The sequence below is a fragment of the Tachysurus fulvidraco genome, chromosome 1 (genome assembly GCF_022655615.1).
Source record: "Tachysurus fulvidraco isolate hzauxx_2018 chromosome 1, HZAU_PFXX_2.0, whole genome shotgun sequence".
In the NCBI taxonomy this organism is placed as follows: Eukaryota; Metazoa; Chordata; class Actinopteri; order Siluriformes; family Bagridae; genus Tachysurus; species Tachysurus fulvidraco.
The window spans coordinates 48,269,060-48,289,059 of record NC_062518.1 but is presented as its reverse complement, the minus strand read 5'-3'; the positions used below and the strand labels follow the sequence as shown (position 1 = coordinate 48,289,059).

Here is a 20,000-nt window from a genome sequence, read left to right as displayed (position 1 = left end):
CAACTGTTTTGTTTTCTTATCTGAGGTAAACGACATGTTATATACACCAAAGTGTCAGATTCTTACCTGTTAAAAAATGTCTAAAATATTAATGAAAGATAATCTGCGTTTGTTCTCAATTACACTTAAATTATGTCTGAAAACAACACCTCCATTTTAACCAGATAGTTAAATTCAGCAGAGGATTTAATCACTTACCAAGTCCTTATATAGAAATGTTGGTTAATGAGCCAATAATGAGGCGAACGTGTAGAACAGGTGTGATTAATAATAATGAGGGGGCGTGGCCAACCTGAAGCAAGCAGGTAACTCCAGTGTTCTGTAACTGTTACTGAAAGGGTTTTTTCCCCCTCACATATGATTATGATTTAGATCTCGGCTTTTTAATCGCGTGTTTGATTGACGTTGATTCTTCTCCTTGTTGTTTTCGTTCACCTTTGCTGTTTGTTTTAAATCACCTGTATCAGGGAAAAGGTCAATGTTCAGAAGTCTTTGCTTTATTTGGCTCCCAGACTTTGGAATAGTCTTCCTGATAGTGTTTGGAGCTCAGACACACTTTCCCAGTTTAAATGTAGATTAAAAACTCATCTCTTTAGTCAGGCGTACACATAATACATCCCATAATATTGTACACTATTACATCTGACCACATGCACATTATCATTATACTTGACCAAATGCACATTATACATTAAACATTATCATAGTACTTGCTAATATTATGAGCAGCAGCTACGTTAATTCCTCTCCACTGCTTCTCTCTACCCATCCCAAGACATCCAGACATTGTACCAGCTCCGATCGTCTTCCATGCGATGAAGATTTTGGACCTCCACTGAGATGAGGCTGACTCTGTGAGAATCCTGAGGCATCTTGAGATCTACCAGCTCCAGTTAGACTCTGCGATACTAAAGAAGAGATGCCAACTCCATGTGGTCTCTTACATCACTACAACATTTATCAGACTGTATATATAATCACACCCCCAGTGTCACCCACAGGTTCCCCTTTGAGTCTGGTTCCTCTCAAGGTTCCTTCCTTTACCATCTAAGGGAGTTTTTCCTCCCCACAGTCACCTGAGTCACCTCAGACTTGCTCATTGGGGATAAATATAAACACATTTAAATATATCTAATAATATATTTAATAATCTTTATATTATTCTTTATAATAACTTTTTATTCTATGTTATTATATATTCTGTAAAGCTGCTTCGAGATGATGTCAATTGCTAAAAGTGCTATACAAATCAATTTGAATTGAATTTACATTTAAAGCATTTAGCAGACGCTCTTATCCAGAGCGACTTAAATTTTCTATACAACTGAGGGTTAAGGGCTTAGCTCAGAAGCCAAGCAGTGGCAGCCTGGTGGACCTGGGAATCAAACTCACAACCTTTCGATTGATAGTCCAGCACCGTAAACCTCTAGACTACCACATCCTTCTACATCTATGTTATTCCACAACCTCAGAGTTCATGATAACATGGAAATAAAGAATGCTCAGAAATCCTCAAAATTCATTGAGGACTTACGCAAGTTAAAGATGATGCTGATCCTGAAACACACCAAACACACTAAACACATGCCATGCCATGCTAGGTTAGGCTAGGTTAAGCAAGGCCACTTGTGTTTAAGATCATCTAGACCCAGATCAGATTTATCAGACCATAAATGAACTCATAACCCATCACTCTGATCCCTGAGCCTGTAATGATCATGTTTCTCTGCCCGGTCATCTGTCTGAACATGAGCCAGATCAGCAGATATCTCCCCTATCTGACCATCTCTAAACCAAGTCACAAGCCAGTTGCTCATTTCCTTAGGTGTTTTTGCGTCACACTATTTTACACTATTTCTTTATAAAAAAAAAACTTCAGTGCCATGTGTAAATATAAAACGCCCTGTCTGACACTCTATTGGCCAAATCAGCCATCCTGTGAGATCACACACTTTGTTTTATTTCATTTTCCCTCTGGCTAAATTACGAACAGCTAAAGTGATTTATTGATTTTATTTATTAATCCCCAAAGGACAAAACTGGACTAGCTCAGAAGTAGCTACGGAGTGTAATGTTCGAATAAGAAATTATAAAGTCATATATTATGGTTAGGGTTAGGGTTAGACAATTTTTAGACAGACGTATGTTGATTTTCTCAACATATTGACCACAAATGATCACTTCAGTGCGTTCTCGATGTTTATATAATATCACTTAATCGATTAATCAGTCAATTTCGGGACAAATACAGAGACATTTATTCAAGAAGAAATCATTTGGCCTCGGTATCAGTAACAAAGTGAACTCCATGTGCTCATAGGTCACACACACACACACACACACACACACACACACACACACACACACACACACACACACACACACTGATAAAGTGAACGTCTTGTCATCATGCCCCAGAAGTAGGTAAAAGGTCATCATGCTCTCATTGGGATTGTGGTTGAAGTTATAAATACACTTTAGCGTGCAGAGTTCACTAAACACAAACGTTATCACTGGTGCGAGTCTGACGTAAGTCTGACTCACACCGTTGAATCTTTACATACAAAACAAAGGCCCAGATATCCTACATCATAATGAACATGTGACCTTTGTCATAGAAAGATGTGAGGATTTAATAGCAGGGTGGAGCTTAGTTGAAAACACACCATTGAGCACCTTTGAGTCCGGCGCTGCTGATGTCGGACATTCTGATGTCATCCTGAAATTTATACTCATCAGCCATAAGAACTCTGTAGGTGAAGTGAAGAACTTAGAAGTTACTGTTTTAAGGATTAAGGATCTAAGTGACTTTGAGAAGATGTCTAGGAGACCATGCTGTTTCCTGAACACCACCCAAAGCTCCTACAATAGACACGTGTGCATCAGACCTGGACCAGGATGCGGTATAGGACGAACTGACCTGTGGTATGGTGGAACTCATCACCTGATGCCTCAGAAGCTTCTTTCTTTATTGGTGTAGTAGGTGATAAGAGAGAAATCTTCCACGGATGAAGATATCATCAACATATTGCTCAGTTTCTTTTTAAAGCTTTTTAAATCTAAAATTTAAAGATTTTTAAATCACAAGGGTCATAACTTCATGATTTGTCATGGAATTTATAGGATTTTATGAATATTTCATTAAACGTGGGTGTTTAATGATCCCCCAGACAACATGATATCAAACACACCATGAGCAGATGTTAGAAACTTTGCAATCAAATCAAATTCATGTTGAACAAGGTGCTTGTCATCATAGTAACAAGTCTGACAACAGCTCAGGAGAACGAACGGGTTTATGTCGACCCTGCAACATTCCAATCTAGTTTAAAAAACCCTCAACGAAGTTCAGGAGATGTTTAGGGTTTGATGGATTTCCATGATGTGATCTGTTTAAATTCGCTCACTCACTCACTTTCTACCGCTTATCCGAACTTCTCGAGGCAGGATACACCCTGAACAGAGTGCCAACCCATCACAGGGCACACACATACTCTCATTCACTCTCACACACACACACACACACACACACACACACACACACACACACACACACACACACACACACACACACACTACGGACAATTTTCCAGAGATGCCAATCAACCTACCATGCATGTCTTTGGACTGGGGGAGGGAACGCATAACCACTAAGCCACCGTGCCACCCATCTGTTTAAATTGTTACCGAATAATTGCAATTTTATTATTTCTTGATTTATTCACAGTAGATCCTTCAGTCGCTTCTTCCTTTTGTTGTTGTTTTGTTTTTAAAGAACAGCACAGTCTCCTCCTCCTCCCGTAGCATCAATGTCACTTTATTATTACATTCATAAATTCCAGCAACGACAACAACATCAAAAATCATTCCGTTTATAAGTCACATTATCAAACCCACAACCTGAGATCCTGAGGTAGAGCGCAGAGATGATTCAGACATTCATAAACAGCTCGGGGTCACGTACACGCAGCAGATAGAGCTTCAGACGTAAAGATTGTGAAAAGCAAATTGCATAACTTATGTGCGTCACTTTTTATATACAAACTAAACACATTCTAGGGGTCGCAATACAAGATCGTTTCTTCATCTAAATCCACACTGGTCTTAATACATTTCATTCAAAGTAAGAGAACTGGTTGAAACCAGTTTGCTACCAAAAATACTTCTAACTCTTTGGCCCTCAGCCAAATGTATAGTGCAACTTCACATCCTTTGCTCTAAATATTTGAGATTTATTTATTTTTATTATTATTTTTTTTTTACGGACGTGTGCAAAAACTTCAGACGATCCACTGAAGTGTCGCGTTAGCGTGTCGCATTAGCGGGCGTGCTAATTGTTGGCCCGAGAAGCTCGTACAAATAAATAACGACGTGTTTCTTTCATCTTAAATAAAAACAATGCTGGAGAGCAGGTTCTTAGGTAGGATCTTTGTGCCTTGGACCAGAAAAGGCAGAATTTTCACCCACACGTGACAAACTTTTAATATATTAATATCAGCTTTCCATAAAATCTAAACACTAAACGTCCAACCCCCCAAAAGCCAGGTTTATTCATCGGTCCGCTAACAACGTCACGACAGCTACCACACATGCGATGCTGGGGCGTCAGGAGAAACGTCTCAGCTCCACTGTGGAACTTACACCTCCACGATCGCGTGCTAATAGCTTGTCACGTCTTTACCCTCTACCGATTAGGTAGCACCACAGCCGAGAACGATGCTCTGTCAGAGTCTCTTCATATCCGTTACTTTGAATAAATCTGATTAAGAACCGTTAATGCAAATGGTACAAACGGTAAAGCTAACAATTTGTTTAGTTTTTATTTGTATTATCTGTAATGCTAACTACTCAATCTGATTAGCTAGCCAGATCTTCCTTCATACTTTATAACCAACATGTTATAACCTCCTCTGTCCTCTGCGCACATGGAATAACAGATTCCTTCAAGGCACGAAATAATAGATATTTGGCATTAGCGACAAAAAACGAAACAAAACACAAACCATGCTGATTGTGTTCAAGTGTTTCAGTTAAGAGGATCATTGTGGCATCGTGTCATTGGCCGATATCAGAAAACACATCTAAAGCACTATTCGGACTGGATTAGTTTTACATGGGGACGTGGGGGGTAAAGTAATTTTCTGAAAGAGCTTCTCTGTGATTTTAGTCCCGTCCGAATGTGCCATCTCGGTAATCATTACGGACAATGTCAGTAAAGATTACGGCGACTTTTACCTTCTGTAAAAAGGTCCGGAAAAATTACCTCAGGTAATACTAATCCCGTCCGAAAAGACCCGCTGTAAATATATACGGTAAAATTTTGTCATTTCCTGTTTAAAAGTGGCGCGTTTTTCAAGCATGGAAGCGCCATGTTGTCCGTTTGCGCATGCGCACTTCATACGCACATGACGACAAGGAGGTTACTGTGGTGCGTAAAGCGAGTTACCCCTCCCACTTCTGCTAGTTTTACTGAGATGTCTTGTCCCGTGCGAATTGGCCAATTAATATTACAGACGTCCTGAGGTAAAATTGCATTACTCCACGTCCCCACGTAGAACTAATCCTGTCCGAATAGTGCTTTAGAAGGTCAGAGTGGAGAAATACTTCAATCAGGACACAGAAAGGTAACTCAGAGACAGCTAGCAAATAGCTAGCATTGAGGATTAGTAAGATATGTAATATAACAAGTGTGAAATCAACAAGATTCGTATCCGACTGTCAGGAAATGTTTGTGTCTGTGGCCATGCAGGACGTCGTACGTTATTTTTTTTGTATCTTTTTCTGGATCTTTGGGGTTAAGTGTCCTTGGTCAGTTAGCAAAGCTTTGATGAAGGATATAGATTTCTATATATAAAGAGAGAAAGCTTAAGAGAGAAAAAGAAAGCAGTAGTAACAAAGTCTTTTTTTTTTTGCCACATGACAAAAAAAAACCCTGAGATGAAACCTACGTCCATGAGGTACGTAGTCGGGATCCCAAAATGGAGCCCAGATTACAATCATCTTCCGTTGCGCCCCCATGCGTGTGAGTGTCCTTTACCACCATAAGAGGCCAGTCTTCACAGTTAAGGCGAAGCATCAGGATCTCCTCCATTCGTCAGCAATGTGCGTTTGTGTTTGTATATGTCTGTTAGCTTCGGAGTCAACATTTCGTGATGGAGCAGAAAGTTTTATTCAGCCTGTTAAATGTGGCGTCCTGTGAGGAAGTAAAGCGGACGGTCCTCGCTGCAGTTGGCCGTCTGGAACTCGTCTCGCAGACGAAACTGCCACTCGTCTTCCAGCTCCAGTCTTACGATCGTCTGACGCAAAGAGCTGCGGTCCTGGGAGACCACACACAGAGTCGCACCTACAGACACATAAACAAACACACACACAACAGTATTATAGTAACATTAATATGGAATATCAACAAAAATCCGTCCTTGTTTTTGTTACGTTATAGCAGCAATAAAAAGCTAACGTTATTTTACCACAGAAACCACGATAAAAAGCATGAACTCCACTGTGATGAAGATGATGTCAGAGGATTTAAATTACAGCTTTACATTGGAGAATGAGCTGCTGCAATAGAAACCGTTGTCTATCAGAACGAACGCATTAATATAAACCAACAAATACAAACAAATCTGGAATATTGGAGTTTTCAAAAAAAAAAGGGGGCGGAGCTTCACCTTTCAGGAAGCGGAATTTCTTCAGGAAGCCGGAAACCACGAAGGAGTCGCACAGGTAGAGGAGCAGCCCGCTGAACACGACACCGCTGTGGTCCAGGTTCACCGAGTGAGGCCTGGAGCTCATGTAACACACTGCCAACTACACACACACACACACAAACACACACACAATAAAACATTACATTATCAGAGATCAGTGTTACACAGTAGTGTGTGTGTGTGTGTGTGTGTGTGTGTGTGTGTGTGTGTGTGTGTGTGTGTGTGTGTGTGTGTGTCTGTTTATGTGTGTGTGAGACCTGAGGTCCAAGGTCGAGGTAGGTGTCGATGGCGAGTACGGGGTGTGTGTAGTTATGTAGCGCATGAGGGAACAGGTGTGTGCTGCAGTGCTGCAGGAATCTCTCGAGCAGGAGCTGAGCTGGTACATCCAACATCGGACACACACTGTCTGGTGCACACACAAACTGGGAGCTGGACACCGGTGAAGGAGACTCCATTGTCTACACACACACACACACACACACACACACACACACACACACACACACACACACACACACACACAAACACACACATTACAAATTAAACAGATCATTACTAAGTGGTTGGAATAGTGAGAAGCCTAAAAGTAAAAGCTAGCTAATAACAGAGGCTAATAATTGGTCCAGATAGCATAGCTGCTAAAGCCTGTTTATACAGACTGAAATCTATAGAGAAATGTCAGGCGACATTTACCTCACAAGTGTTGTAAGTCGATTACTGTACAGTATAATCAGTTCTCATGTTTATGACCTTAAATTTTGCATGTTCTCCCCGTGCCTCGGGGGTTTCCTCCGGGTACTCCGGTTTCCTCCCCCGGTCCAAAGACATGCATGGTAGGTTGATTGGCATCTCTGGAAAATTGTCCGTAGTGTGTGAGTGTGTGAGTGAATGAGAGTGTGTGTGTGTCCTGTGATGGGTTGGCACTCCGTCCAGGGTGTATCCTGCCTCGATGCCCGATGACGCCTGAGATAGGCACAGGCTCCCCGTGACCCGAGAAGTTCGGATAAGCAGTAGAAGATGAATGAATGAATGAATTTCAGAAGGTGCTAGGTGTTTTCTTCTGCCGTGTGTGTGTGTGTCTGTGTGTGTGTGTGTGTCTCACCGTGAGTTTGGGTTTGATGAGTGTGTGTTTGTGGCCGCCACTCGGGATGTGTTTCTTCATGATGCTGAAACGATTGAAGCGACACAGCAAGAGGCCGCTGCTGTTCACCCTCAGGTTAAAGTCCACCTCCTCACATGTGTAACTGTACACACACACACAGACACACACACACACACGCACACACACATCACTATAGTGATTTCTAATACAGCACATCAGTGCATTCTAGTGGCATAGCCTAGTTTATGTGTGTGTGTGTGTGTGTGTGTGTGTGTGTGTGTGTGTGTGTGTGCGCGTGTCCTCACCGGTTGAGGTCATACTGGACGTTTTGCGTGAGGTCCACATTGAGCAGGATAAAGTCATGAAGATGACAGCGGCTGAACGCAGCACTGAATGATGAGATGGAGGTTTTACTGCTCCAATTCCTCAGGCCACACATGGCGTAGTGAGAGATTGACGGAGTCGCCTCCATGTGCAGCAACACACTCTTCAGAGATACATTACACACCTCCACTGAGCTACAGAGAGAGAGCAAGAGAGAGAGAGAGAGAGAGAGAGAGAGAGCTGTTTATCCCTCCATTCATTTCACATCCTTTATTTTATCCATCCAACCAACAGAAGTTAACTGAAGGAACTTCTCCATCCTTCTCTTTCTCCATTCCTCTATCTGTGTCTTCATCCTGCCTGTTTTTCGTCTACCCTCACTTTTCCCTTTATTCCTTTAACCTTCCCTTTCTTATATCTTCCAAGAGAGTAAAAGTAAAAAGAAAAAAAAATTGTATTCGGCTTCCATTTTTCTTAATCTCATCTCTCCCTTCATCCCTCTTTTCCTCCATCTATCCATCCACACATGTATACAACTGTCTCATGGTGAACGTAAGTGCTGAAAATGTTTGTCTTTTATTTTGTATTGTGATTTTTGTATTTCCGGGTTGGTCACATGGGAAGAATACACTTCTATTTTGTTTGTTATATTGTTTATTTCTTTCCCTCTTCCATCCTTTTCTCCATTCTTCTCTCCATCCCTCTGCTTGATCGTACCCATCTCTGTTCTGGACGTGAGTGTTCCACAGCACACATGAGTCGTCCATGATGAGGATGAAAGGCCAGATGTCCTGCCTCTGTACACCCTGCTCCTCCTGCCTGTTCCTCTCCAGCTCCAGGTTGTGATATGAAAGCTCTTTAATCATGAAGCGAGCTGCTCCTGATACACACACACACACACACACACACACACACACACACACACATGCAAAATTCAAATGCTAAAATCTCTGACTAAATATATAATCAAATAAACATTTCCTAAACTTTGCTTTGCTTGATGTAGTAAGAAGGACCAGCCACTAGAGGTCACTATTGTCAAAAAATTATTTCACCAGCAACAAAAATGTTAAAGTTGATGGCTGAGTGCAGGTTTCTGCCTTCTTTTGGTTCCTCACCAACTCCAGAGTTGTTGAAAATGGAGGGTAGCACCAGCAGGACGTGGTTGGGCCAGAACTTCCTATAGATGGCCATCTCATGCTGCTTCACCACCAGGATGTGGAGGTGCGGTGCTCCCTCCAGGGCGTGGTGGAGATTTAGCAGACCCAGATCTTGCCGGCCTGTCGTAGGGGTGAAGATAGTACTCTTTACACCGTCCTGAGACAGAGAGAGATTGAGAGAGAGAGAGAGAGAGAGAGAGAGAGAGAGAGAGAGAGAGAGAGAGAGAGAGAATGTGGTGAACATCTAGAATAACTAGATGACATAAACAATAACAGTAACACCAGACAAATTGAGAGACAAATGGAGGTCATGGAACCTGAGTAGACATGATCAGTGGTTTGATATGGAGCTCTGAAGTCACCTGGACAGAGAGGAGAGGAAGTCTCATGCTCTCGAGCTGGTGTCCCTGCTGGCCGAAGAAAAAGTGGTGCTCTTTGTTCTTCGGGATGATGAAGTGAAGCTGCACCTCCTCACCAAGCATGGACGAGCAGAATGAGAAGGCATGGAAGGTGCAGTCAGACAGCTGAGGATGGACACATACACAATTTTACATTACTGTATTGTCCTGTGTGTGTGTGTGTGTGTGTGTGTGTGTGTGTGTGTGTGTGTGTGTGTGTGTGTGTGTGTGTGTGTGTGTGTGTGTGTGTCAGAGAGAGAGAGAGAGAGAGAGAGAGAGACACTCACCGGACGGGCAGGCCCAGGCTCGCTATAATGATGGCACTGCTCACAGTGGTGAAATGCATTATGGGCTGCGAACATGCTGAGCCTGATAGAGACCGTCTTCCTTTTCCTCTCATTGCTCTCATTATACTTTTCTTGCTTCAGTCCTGCACAACACAAACACACACGATCACATGACCACAACCACAACGTCACAGGTAATGCATAATGTTCATCAGACTAGCAGGTCACATGACTACTGATCGATGATGTCACAAGCAGTAATGAGAAGTAAGGTGAAGAACACTGTAGCTTTAGTCCCACCATTTAATCTGAGCTGATTCCTGCCAGAATACACCGAGCTACACTGCTTAAACTTGGGGTCACGAGGGTTAAGGTCGAAGGTCATCTTCTGCATCTTCTCCAGGTCAGGCCAGGGTGGGCTGCCGGAAACGGGAGCCTTGGCGTCTTCGGTAACATAGTCTGAAAAAAAAATGTAATTCAGATTTAAATCTGTTCATTTTAATATCAATGAAATATATACAGTAACACGGCTGATGAAGCTTTATAGCCTGAGATATTGTCTTCACTGCACCCCCACATACACAACAGTATAGAAAAGTCCCTTTCACCTTCCATCAGCTCTTCCTCATCATAAACATCCACCTCCAACAGACGAATCAACATCCGAAACAGAATCCGCAAAAACTGCAGATATGCACCCGTTTTTCCCACCTAAAACACATATAAGGACAAATATGATGTAAATAGATTAGAATTAGATCCCTTGTTGGGTCTCTAAACCCTCACTGGGGCAGCTGGTGGTTTATCAGTGTGTAACTTATGTATGGTGGGTGGGTCTCACCTGCGGTGGTCCGCTTAGTAGGAGCCTCCTTGGGTGGGCGGCGCCTGCAGTGCTGTAATCGGCGTGTTGAGGTTGTGCCTTCGTCCACTGGCGGTAATATAACGATTGCTCGGTAGCGTCACCCTGCTGTGGGATGGGGGGCCGGAGTGCACCGATCCACTCTACCTCTCCATGTGGGAGGAGCCAAGCCGAGCTGGGCTGATCTGCCGAGTCAGGGGCCAGGAGCCGATACGAAGCACGGGACAGAACCACTGTGCGCGCAAACACGCACAGCGTTGATTTACTCGCCGCAGAGAATGTCTGAGTGGACTGGCTTGGACGATGAGAACCGGGAGAGGTAGAGGAAGAAGAGGATAAGGAAGAGGAGGATGAGGAGGAGGAAGAAGACCCAGGACACTGGGAGTCACACTCCTGCTTGACATGACTTGGAGAGGAGTTGAAGGAGCTGCTATTAGCTACTTCCGATTGGGAGGAGGACACAGAGCAGGATTTATGGGAGGAGTCAGGAACAAGAGAGGAGCTTACACCATTTTCTGCAACTGAGCCTGCAGGAGAGAGAGAGAGAGAGAGAGATTTAGCCATTAATGTTATGATCATGCTAGCTACTGTTATTTACCAGGTGCAGTGAGGATCGATACTCAAGTAACACACATCAGTATTCAGACCCCAGAAGGCGGATTTGTCTGAAACAATTACATTAATACGTTTATTTGTTTGTTATTTGTTAGTGATCTGGCTCTCAGGGTCTGACCGGAGGCTCGGGTTGTTGCACTGCCATTGCTCGGGGGTCTGTCCGGCTCCAGCGGCAGTTCATCAGACTCTATCATTCCTCCCCTGCTACTCTCTAGCTCGTCCTCCTCTTCCTCCTTCAGTTCCACCCCTTTGTCTGCTGTACTCATGGTGTCAGGAATGATGCCACGTGTGACATAGGAGCAAGCCACACCTACTTCCTGCTCTAGTGCTGTCCGGGTCAGAAAGCTGGAGTCAATCAGTCGCAGGTCGCAATACTTCAGAGACCTGTGGAAATGCAGACACACTTACAGCTTACAGCTCCACAAGCAGTGTGTGTGCATCACTGTATGTATGTGTACGTGTTTGTGTGTGTGTGTACCTGGGGAATGTTTCCCCCAGAGGGTCTTTCCCAGTGAGAATGAGGATGCAGGGTAAATCTTCCAGGTCCTCATAGGTGACAGGAGCCCAGTCTTCAGTTCCGCACCGTCTCCATGCCTGTATTTAGTACTGACTTTTATATACAGCTACACACGTCTGTTTCATCATTTAATCAAAAAACTAAATTGTGTGATCTTATCGATCCAAAGCATTTACAAGCAAGTTAATATTGAGAGTGAGAGTGTGCTACAGACCCTGAGCTGTGTGCAGAAGTGTGATGCGAGGCTGATCTCATATGTCGGTCCTCCCAGCACCACGGCGAACCTCCGCTCCAGCCCCAGTTTGTGCTGCGCCTCTTCCAGTCGCTCCCGTGCCAGTCGCGCCAACTGAAGTGACGGCACACGTACCAGCAGCATGTGCCCCCTTCCGCCTCTCCCAGTGCTGCTCATTACACCCTCCACCATGGCCAGCGTCTGAGGTGTGACGTGATCCCTCAGTGCTGGACACGCCGTCAGCGCCATCATGGCCTCAGTGTACTGCTGGATCAGCAGGTAGCTCCTGATCACCATACTGTGCAGAAGAGGGTGACTGAAAACGGGAAAAACAGACGATAAAGCATTATCTTTCCTTTTTTCTATTCCAGTAGTATATCGCTTCATTTCATAGCGACTATCTTACTAAATTCTATAGGATACAGTACCTAGCATAGCATGTTTCTGAGCCATGGAGAGAATCCTATGTATTATCTATCAGTACACTTTTCTGGCCACAAGCTTCAGGATCATGAAGGTTATATTCTGATTTCCTATTCCATCTATCCCTGTCTGAAACCATAAAGAAACCTTTATAGATTATTCACTAGACTGAAAATGTTAAAGGAATCCTATAAGGATTGGCTGTGGTGACCCAAAGAACAACAGGAAGCTAACTGGTTTATTTCTAGCTGACATCCAGATAAAATACTTAATGTATGTATAGAATATTAGGCTAATTCATATGTATGAATCATTCTAGCTTGTTTGTTGCTATATAGCATCATGACACGTGTTATTCCAACGAAATATTCCATGTCATTCCATAAAACATGCTAGCTTGATTGTTTCGATATTACCACAGTGTTTTACAGTAAACGAAGTGTGTACGTTTGGGTTCTGACCGTTGGAGGAGAACATTGACCATCCTCTCAAAGGCATCGTCACAGCGCAGAATGGGACTGGACACACCCCACTGCACTGAGTGCTGGTAATTCTTCAGCCCAAAATACACCAAGTCCTTCGGGGAGAGCGCCCCCTGCTAATACACACATACACACACAAAGGTTATACACCTTACAACAGCAGCAGGAATTATTCATTTCCACAGCACATGATTGGTCTGCACTGGTCATCAGGTGTTGATTAACAGACCATTTTTAGATTTAATATCCAGATTTAATATGTATTATATATGTATTATTGTAACTATACAGTATTACTGACCAGGCCATGGTTGGCGGGCCAGTGCACTTCATTGTGGATGCTGATGCGTGAGTGACACGACTGCAGGGTGAAAGGAAAGGACGTGACCTGAAGAAGCAACAGATTCTCAGCGTCTAAAACCTCCTGTGAGTTCACCACACGATCAGCCAATCCTTGAAGATCACCATGAGAGACAGAGCCAGACATCGCACTGGGAACAGGAAGAAAGGACACACTTGGTCAATATGATAACTGTAGTCAAACTAGCATGGCTTTGTCAATAATATCAAAATGACTTTAAATATTTTATTACTTTTTTTAATGTATTCATTAATAAGTACCAATTTCCAAATGAATATAGTAAATATAGAATATATGATATGATCATATTCATGTCTAGATTGTGGTACCTGGTTACGTCGACGTGTGAGTTATCGTGGATGAGGACGAATAGTGTGTAAGGGTTCTGTTTAACTTTCTTCATGAACACCTCCATTTTGGTGTGAACCTCGTTGTCCAGACGCACTACATATTTATCTGCTTTTTGTTGGGCTGTAGAGGCGTCTTCCATCCCCAGATCCACCAGCACTCCTGAAACACACACACACACACACAGAAACACACACACACATACATTCATGTTAGGAAATTTCACAATCAACATTAAACCTCTTTAAAACAAGTGTCCTTCTCTCAGGGTGAGCATGACTTGGGTAAGTTCTCTAAATTCATTTGAGAACGTTCTCTGAGGTAAACTTTCATCCTAAAAATCTTTTAGGTAACTTTTTTCAGGTCAGTGTCCTCAAGAATTTAAAGCAGTTAACAAGGAAATAATAAATAATATGGCGGCTATTTAATCTGAGATAGATCAACTGAAGTCTCTGTTAAAGGAGCCGGAAGGCGGAAGGCGGGTTATCAACCTGGCCAGACGAGGTGACAACTTTACAGTCTGTGGTAACTGATTTAAAAAAGCAGAGATGACCATGCTAAGAGAAAAATGTGAAGACATGGAGGGACAGATGAGAAGGTGCAATATCAGGATACTGGGGGTAGCTGAGACAAACGGATCAAGATTCTCTGTTTGGTTTCGAAAAACGAGACGCTTGTGGACATTTTGCATAGAAGTCTGGGTCATAGTAGTCGGAGACCTTGTATAAAAGGAGGAATGGCACTTCCTAATTTCATGTATTTTTATTGGTAAGCCAACATCTTACCTGCTGTTCTGGTTAAAGAATGACATCACTGCCCCTATCTGGACAATCCTGGAAAGGGCTTTGTTTGGATTCACCTCTCTAGTAGATTTACTGTGCTCTAAAATCCCATTCACACAGCCAGTCTCTAGCTTGACTTCTAATCCAGTTGTCATACATTCATTTCAAATATGGAGTCAGTTTAGACGACCGTTCAATTTGTTCCATCATTGAAGGCGAGGTTTTGGGATAGAAAGGGTTTGGTCTCACTGTCTGATCTTTATATTGATGAACAGATAGTTGACATCCTCATATCACATTTGTATAGGTATATTCATCTTCAGAACTTAGTAGTATTGAATTCTAATTACTTCCCAACTTGCCCTCCAACTTATTTATAAGATTCAATTCTTGAATGTAAATCAGTCCAAAAGCAGGCTATTATCAGGATCTATGAAGTATACAGCAAGTATGATTCAACATCTTTAGATATACTCAAAAATAATTGGGAGACAGATTTAGACAAACCAATTTCAGAGGACATCTGGTAGAAAATAATTCAGGGAATTGTTTTATCATCCATTTGCCTTAGACATGCTGTACAGTAATTCAATTTAAAATTGTACACTGTTTACATTGGACTAAGTTCAGACTCCTGCGACTCTGCTGCATATGTTCTGGACATACCCAAGACTTCACATGTTCTGGACCAATGTTTTTTAGATCTTCTCTGGGCTTTTTTTCAGAGCCATCCCTATTTATTGCATTGTTTGGTGTGACTCTTAATAAAAGAAAAATTAAGATGCTGGCCTTCTGTTCTCTTCTGGCTAGAAGACTAACACTGATTAGAGGGAAAGATCCTACTTCACCCATATTCAGTCACTGGATAAGAGAGGTCATGTACCATCTTAATATGGAGAACATTAGATATACAGTCAGAAGTTCTGCTGGGACATTTTAGAATATCTGGCCACATTTTGTCACTTTTGTTGAGGAAATAAAAGCAGGAATTATGGTATTGTATAGTGGTGGGGAATATTATTTATACCCATATTATTTATTCATGTTTATTATTATTATTATTATTATTATTATTATTATTATTATTATTATTATTATTATTATTATTATTATTATTATTATTATCATCTCTTTACAGACTTCTGATCATGTATAGTATCCGTATGTCTACATCTGGCGTTTGGAGGACAGGGAGTTCAGTTTTTTATACATTTGTTCTTTTTGAAAAAAAAAAATGAAAGTAAATAAAAAAAACCCACAATTTACAGTCTTTAGGGGTAATGTCTCACAGTTAAGTTCTCTCAGGTACTTTTTCTCTGGTAACTTCTCAGGTAATATATCTCTACTAAGTTCTGTCTGAGGAAACATTTCTCATAAGTTCCCTTTGGTTACATTTCTCTGGTAAATTAACTTTAGTTAAGGTTTCTCAGGTAAACAGGTAATGTCTCTCATCTGCTTAGAAGATATATGCTTTTTAAGGTAAGTTATCTTATGTAATACCTGTTAGGCAGTTATGTTTCAAGGTAAATTCCTCTCAGGTTAGTTTGCTTGTCACTTAAGATAACCTTCCTCAAGTAAGCTCTCTCAGGTTCTCTGCAAATTTCCAACATGCTAAAGCTCTCATGCTAATTCTCTCAGGAAACCTTTCTTAGACAAGTTTTCAGAAAATTTTCTTTTTAAATATTTTTTGTGGAAATTCTCTCGGTTATGTTTTCTGTTCTTTCTCTTATATAGTTTTAGTTTGCTACATTTTCTGAGGTAAATATTCTCAATTGATCAAGTAATGGTCCTGAGTAGCTTTTCTCAGTTATGTACAGCAGGATATTTTTCTCAGGTAAGACCTCAGAGGTAAGTCTCTTTGGTCTGTTATGTAAAGGGCTGTCCTCAGCTAATTCTTCTCTGGGTCACTGATAAAGCTTTTCTCAACTTATTCAATGTCTCTTTCTTATTAAAGTTCACTTTTCTCACTTTTCCTGATCCTGTTCCTGATGATCTTGAGCCTCACCTGACTGGCGGATGCGTCTGGCTGTCTGATGAAGCAGGACGTTTGACGGTGGCACCAGCACCAGGAAGTCGACTTTGCAGAATCTTCCGAGATCGAGGTTCTGGCTGTTTGAGTCTGCAATGCCGCACACCAGAGAGAGGAGACTCCGAGCCACGGTCAGCTGTGGAGGGTAAATCTGAAACGCCTCGCTCACGGTCTCTACATCGAGAAATATAAGCTAATGTTAGCATGCAACTGATACATTCAAAAGCGTTTAATTAAATCTGTTTTATATACATAGATAGTCAGAAAGGTAAAGAAAGAAGAAGGAGAGGTCGTCTAACCTGTGCAGGTGTCAACTTTCGTGTTTACTTCATCCTCAGAGTGAACAGGGTCACTGAGCTCGGCCTGCTGCTTTCTCCTCCGCTGATACCGCACCAACTCCTTCTCCAGATTATCACCTACAAACACATACAAAAACAAACTCATTATGACATAATGGCTAGCGTTACATTAGCATAACACATTCTGTTTCAACTCAATGTTTCCTAAATCGACATTAATGTTGATTCACAAAGTTGAAACCTGACCTAGCATATTGTTTAAATTGTGAACTGATTTAGCTATGAGTTTAATCGCTAAACTAATCAAAGGAGATGTTTTTACAATATAAACCAATATCAGGCCATTTTCCTCTGTTGAGTGAATTATCTTTTGAGTTAGTAAGTAAATTTCCTCAGGTGAGAGTCTATGTAGTTTATTTCAGGTAAATTTTCTAAGGTAATTTCTTTTATGAGCTGTTTACAGTACATAAGTCCTCAGAGGCGATGTTTCATCTTAATATGGATTTAAAAGTTTCACTGACCAAGAGATGTCTTGTTGAAGTGTGAAGCCAGGACAGAAACTTTCCCCGTGATGAGCTCATAGCTGATCTCCTTTAAAAACTCGTTAGTGCTCAGCATTCCCTCGGCCAGCGCCCTTGACTGGTATTTACCTGACAAACACAAACACATGAGTTTATGAGCGTGAGACTTACACACCAAAGTGTATGATAAGTTGTGCTGAGAAGCTGCCTGAGTCTCACCGAGCACCACGATGCAGAACTCTGAGGCCCCGGCAGAGGCCGAAGTGTGGATTATCAGGACGTAGTTGGGCAGTCGTTGCGCTTGTTGCTGTTGTAGGTGTGTGTTATCACTGAGCGAGCGCAGTGTCTCGGCAATTCCCTCACCCAGAGAGCTCTGAGCAAGCAGCACCTGAACGCTTCCACCCGATACACTTGCCTCGACTCTTGCTAGCCATGGCAGCTGCACGGCGGTGATTGGGGGGACGGCAGCACCACAAACTGAGGCCTTCAGCACGATCTGCTCAAACTCCTCACGCATGGGGATCTGCTCCGAACCTGCCATACAATCATGATATAGAAACCATCTTCTTTCTTTAAGAAATCTTTGCTACTGTTAATGCTGTTGTTTTTGAAAAAATTCTGACCAATGAGGAACCAGAACTCAATAGTATTACTTTTATTATGTTTATGTTTGTGTTTTACCGAGGCGTGCGAGGTACTGCAGTGTGAGCAGGATGAGAGTCTCAGAGGTGGGGATTTGGCTCAGCGACACTCCCAGTGTCAAAAGGCTCTTCTCACTCAGCTGGCTGTAGTTATAGCAGCTGGCCAGCAGTGGGCTCACCACTACATCACACACATTCCCGAAGAAGTATGGCAGAGCGCCTTGACCTGCAGAGTGAGGAGGAGTACAACGTGAGGGTCATCACACACATGTTGAATATTTATGTGTTTGTGTGTGTGTGTGTGTGTGTGTGTGTGTGTGTGTGTGTGTGTGTGTGTGTGTGTGTGTGTGTGTATGTGTGTGTGTGTATTTGGAAAAAGGGTGTATCGGGTCTCACCGATGAGGATAATGGGTCGAACCCCACAGGTGTTCAGCAGGTTATCAGGGACGATCAGGGTTTCTCCTGTTGTGATTGGCTGAGGCTGTATGACCCCTGGTGCTGACAGAGACGCCTGATTAGCCAGTGACAGCAGCGAACCTGGGAATGGAGAAGAACACAAATATGTCATGACTTGCAGCTTGACAACAAAAGCGATGCTAGTGACCATAACTGAATTAATAATAATAATAATAATAATAATAATAATAATAATAATAATAATAATAATAATAATAATAATAATAAAAAAAATAAAAAGGTGATGATCTCGTATCTGTTAACTCACCTGTACCACAGGGAATCGGTCGAATCGCTGGGACCGGGATGGCAGTGGCAGGGACTGGCATCACTGGAGGAGGGTGCCAACTACGGTGCCGCTTTTTTGGAGGCCCTGATGCCATGGCAGAGGATGCTGGGAAAAGGGGTTCAGCATGAATGTCAGTTGGTAGAGCTAATGTAAGTTGATTGTATGTGTAGGTATTAAATGTATAGAAGCCTGTTTACACAGTTAAAGACACATTTACTTCAAAATGAGAAATTCTATTTAAATTATTATTTTATTTCATTTTTTTTTTTTCAAAATGATGAGGTATTATCAGGATTAAAAACCATTTAATTTGCCTCTGTATGTTTTGGTTTTATAAATATATTAATCTTTTAATATCTTTTAAAAGTACCTGACATGGGTCAAAGTTAAATAAAGTAAATAAATATTCTATATACTAAGTATAGAATAAAGTATGTATTATTATACTATTTTAATACAATATCCTAGCTCGAGGATAGAAAAAAAAACATTTATTTACAAATAATATGAATAGACAATATATATTTAACTTCTTTTCCTTTAACGTTACTATATTATTAAAGTATATACATCATCTTCTTTATATATTTACGTTTATTTTATTTACAAAGCTCCCAATATATTGGTGCAGATTTAAATTTTGAACACATGATCAATTAGCATTCTGTGATGTGATTTGTGTTCGGTGCTGTGATTAGCTGGCGGGTCTCACCTGGACTGTCCCCTTGTTTGATTGGCCGATAGCCTTGTGTAGGCGTGGCCAGTGGGTTTGTGTAGCTGGGGCTTAGCAGAGTGGGCCGGCTTTCTGAGCTCAAACCGTTTGTCAGGCCATTAACACGCAGAGCAGTGGGTACTGAACACACACACACTGATTTTCAATACCTAATGCATTGTTAATGAACCTCGTAATGAACCAGTATTTTCACTACTATAGTGTATGTGTATTACCTATAGGTAAAGATTTAGGGGTGTGTGACATGGTGCTTGGAGGTTTCAGGAAGCTGCATTCCTGCATGACTTCTGGAGTCCCCAAAATCCCCGGAGACGAACTGGACTGTCCTCGTGCTGGGGGTGAATCTGTAACATATTTACATTTACAACATTTAGCAGACACCCTTATACAGAGCGACTTACATTTTATCTCTTTTTTATACATCTGAGCAATCGA

At 41.9% G+C, this 20,000-nt stretch overlaps 1 protein-coding gene across 3 annotated transcripts in view; it reads right to left on the bottom strand.

Moving 5' to 3' along the window:
* Positions 1-5,501: 5,501 nt before the first annotated feature.
* Positions 5,502-20,000, bottom strand: part of greb1l (GREB1 like retinoic acid receptor coactivator) — a 24,276-nt gene continuing 9,777 nt past the window's right edge. For 2 of the 3 annotated variants that reach the window (XM_047819138.1, XM_047819139.1), the window contains exons 8-34: positions 19,781-19,909; positions 19,545-19,685; positions 18,812-18,937; positions 18,484-18,624; positions 18,128-18,313; positions 17,666-17,980; positions 17,447-17,575; positions 16,926-17,042; positions 16,603-16,800; positions 13,797-13,977; positions 13,408-13,597; positions 13,086-13,222; positions 12,184-12,517; positions 11,931-12,046; positions 11,571-11,836; positions 10,820-11,364; positions 10,587-10,689; positions 10,279-10,437; positions 9,979-10,121; positions 9,656-9,817; positions 9,252-9,450; positions 8,851-9,013; positions 8,115-8,327; positions 7,810-7,951; positions 6,965-7,165; positions 6,669-6,807; positions 5,502-6,343 (exon numbers count right to left, since the gene is read on the bottom strand). In XM_047819138.1, coding sequence (XP_047675094.1) covers positions 6,180-6,343; positions 6,669-6,807; positions 6,965-7,165; positions 7,810-7,951; positions 8,115-8,327; positions 8,851-9,013; positions 9,252-9,450; positions 9,656-9,817; positions 9,979-10,121; positions 10,279-10,437; positions 10,587-10,689; positions 10,820-11,364; positions 11,571-11,836; positions 11,931-12,046; positions 12,184-12,517; positions 13,086-13,222; positions 13,408-13,597; positions 13,797-13,977; positions 16,603-16,800; positions 16,926-17,042; positions 17,447-17,575; positions 17,666-17,980; positions 18,128-18,313; positions 18,484-18,624; positions 18,812-18,937; positions 19,545-19,685; positions 19,781-19,909 — 5,039 coding nt within the window. In that variant the 3' untranslated portion in view covers positions 5,502-6,179. The remainder of the gene's footprint in view (positions 6,344-6,668; positions 6,808-6,964; positions 7,166-7,809; positions 7,952-8,114; positions 8,328-8,850; positions 9,014-9,251; positions 9,451-9,655; positions 9,818-9,978; positions 10,122-10,278; positions 10,438-10,586; positions 10,690-10,819; positions 11,365-11,570; positions 11,837-11,930; positions 12,047-12,183; positions 12,518-13,085; positions 13,223-13,407; positions 13,598-13,796; positions 13,978-16,602; positions 16,801-16,925; positions 17,043-17,446; positions 17,576-17,665; positions 17,981-18,127; positions 18,314-18,483; positions 18,625-18,811; positions 18,938-19,544; positions 19,686-19,780; positions 19,910-20,000) is intronic. The other variant, XM_047819140.1, reaches the window with a different exon arrangement.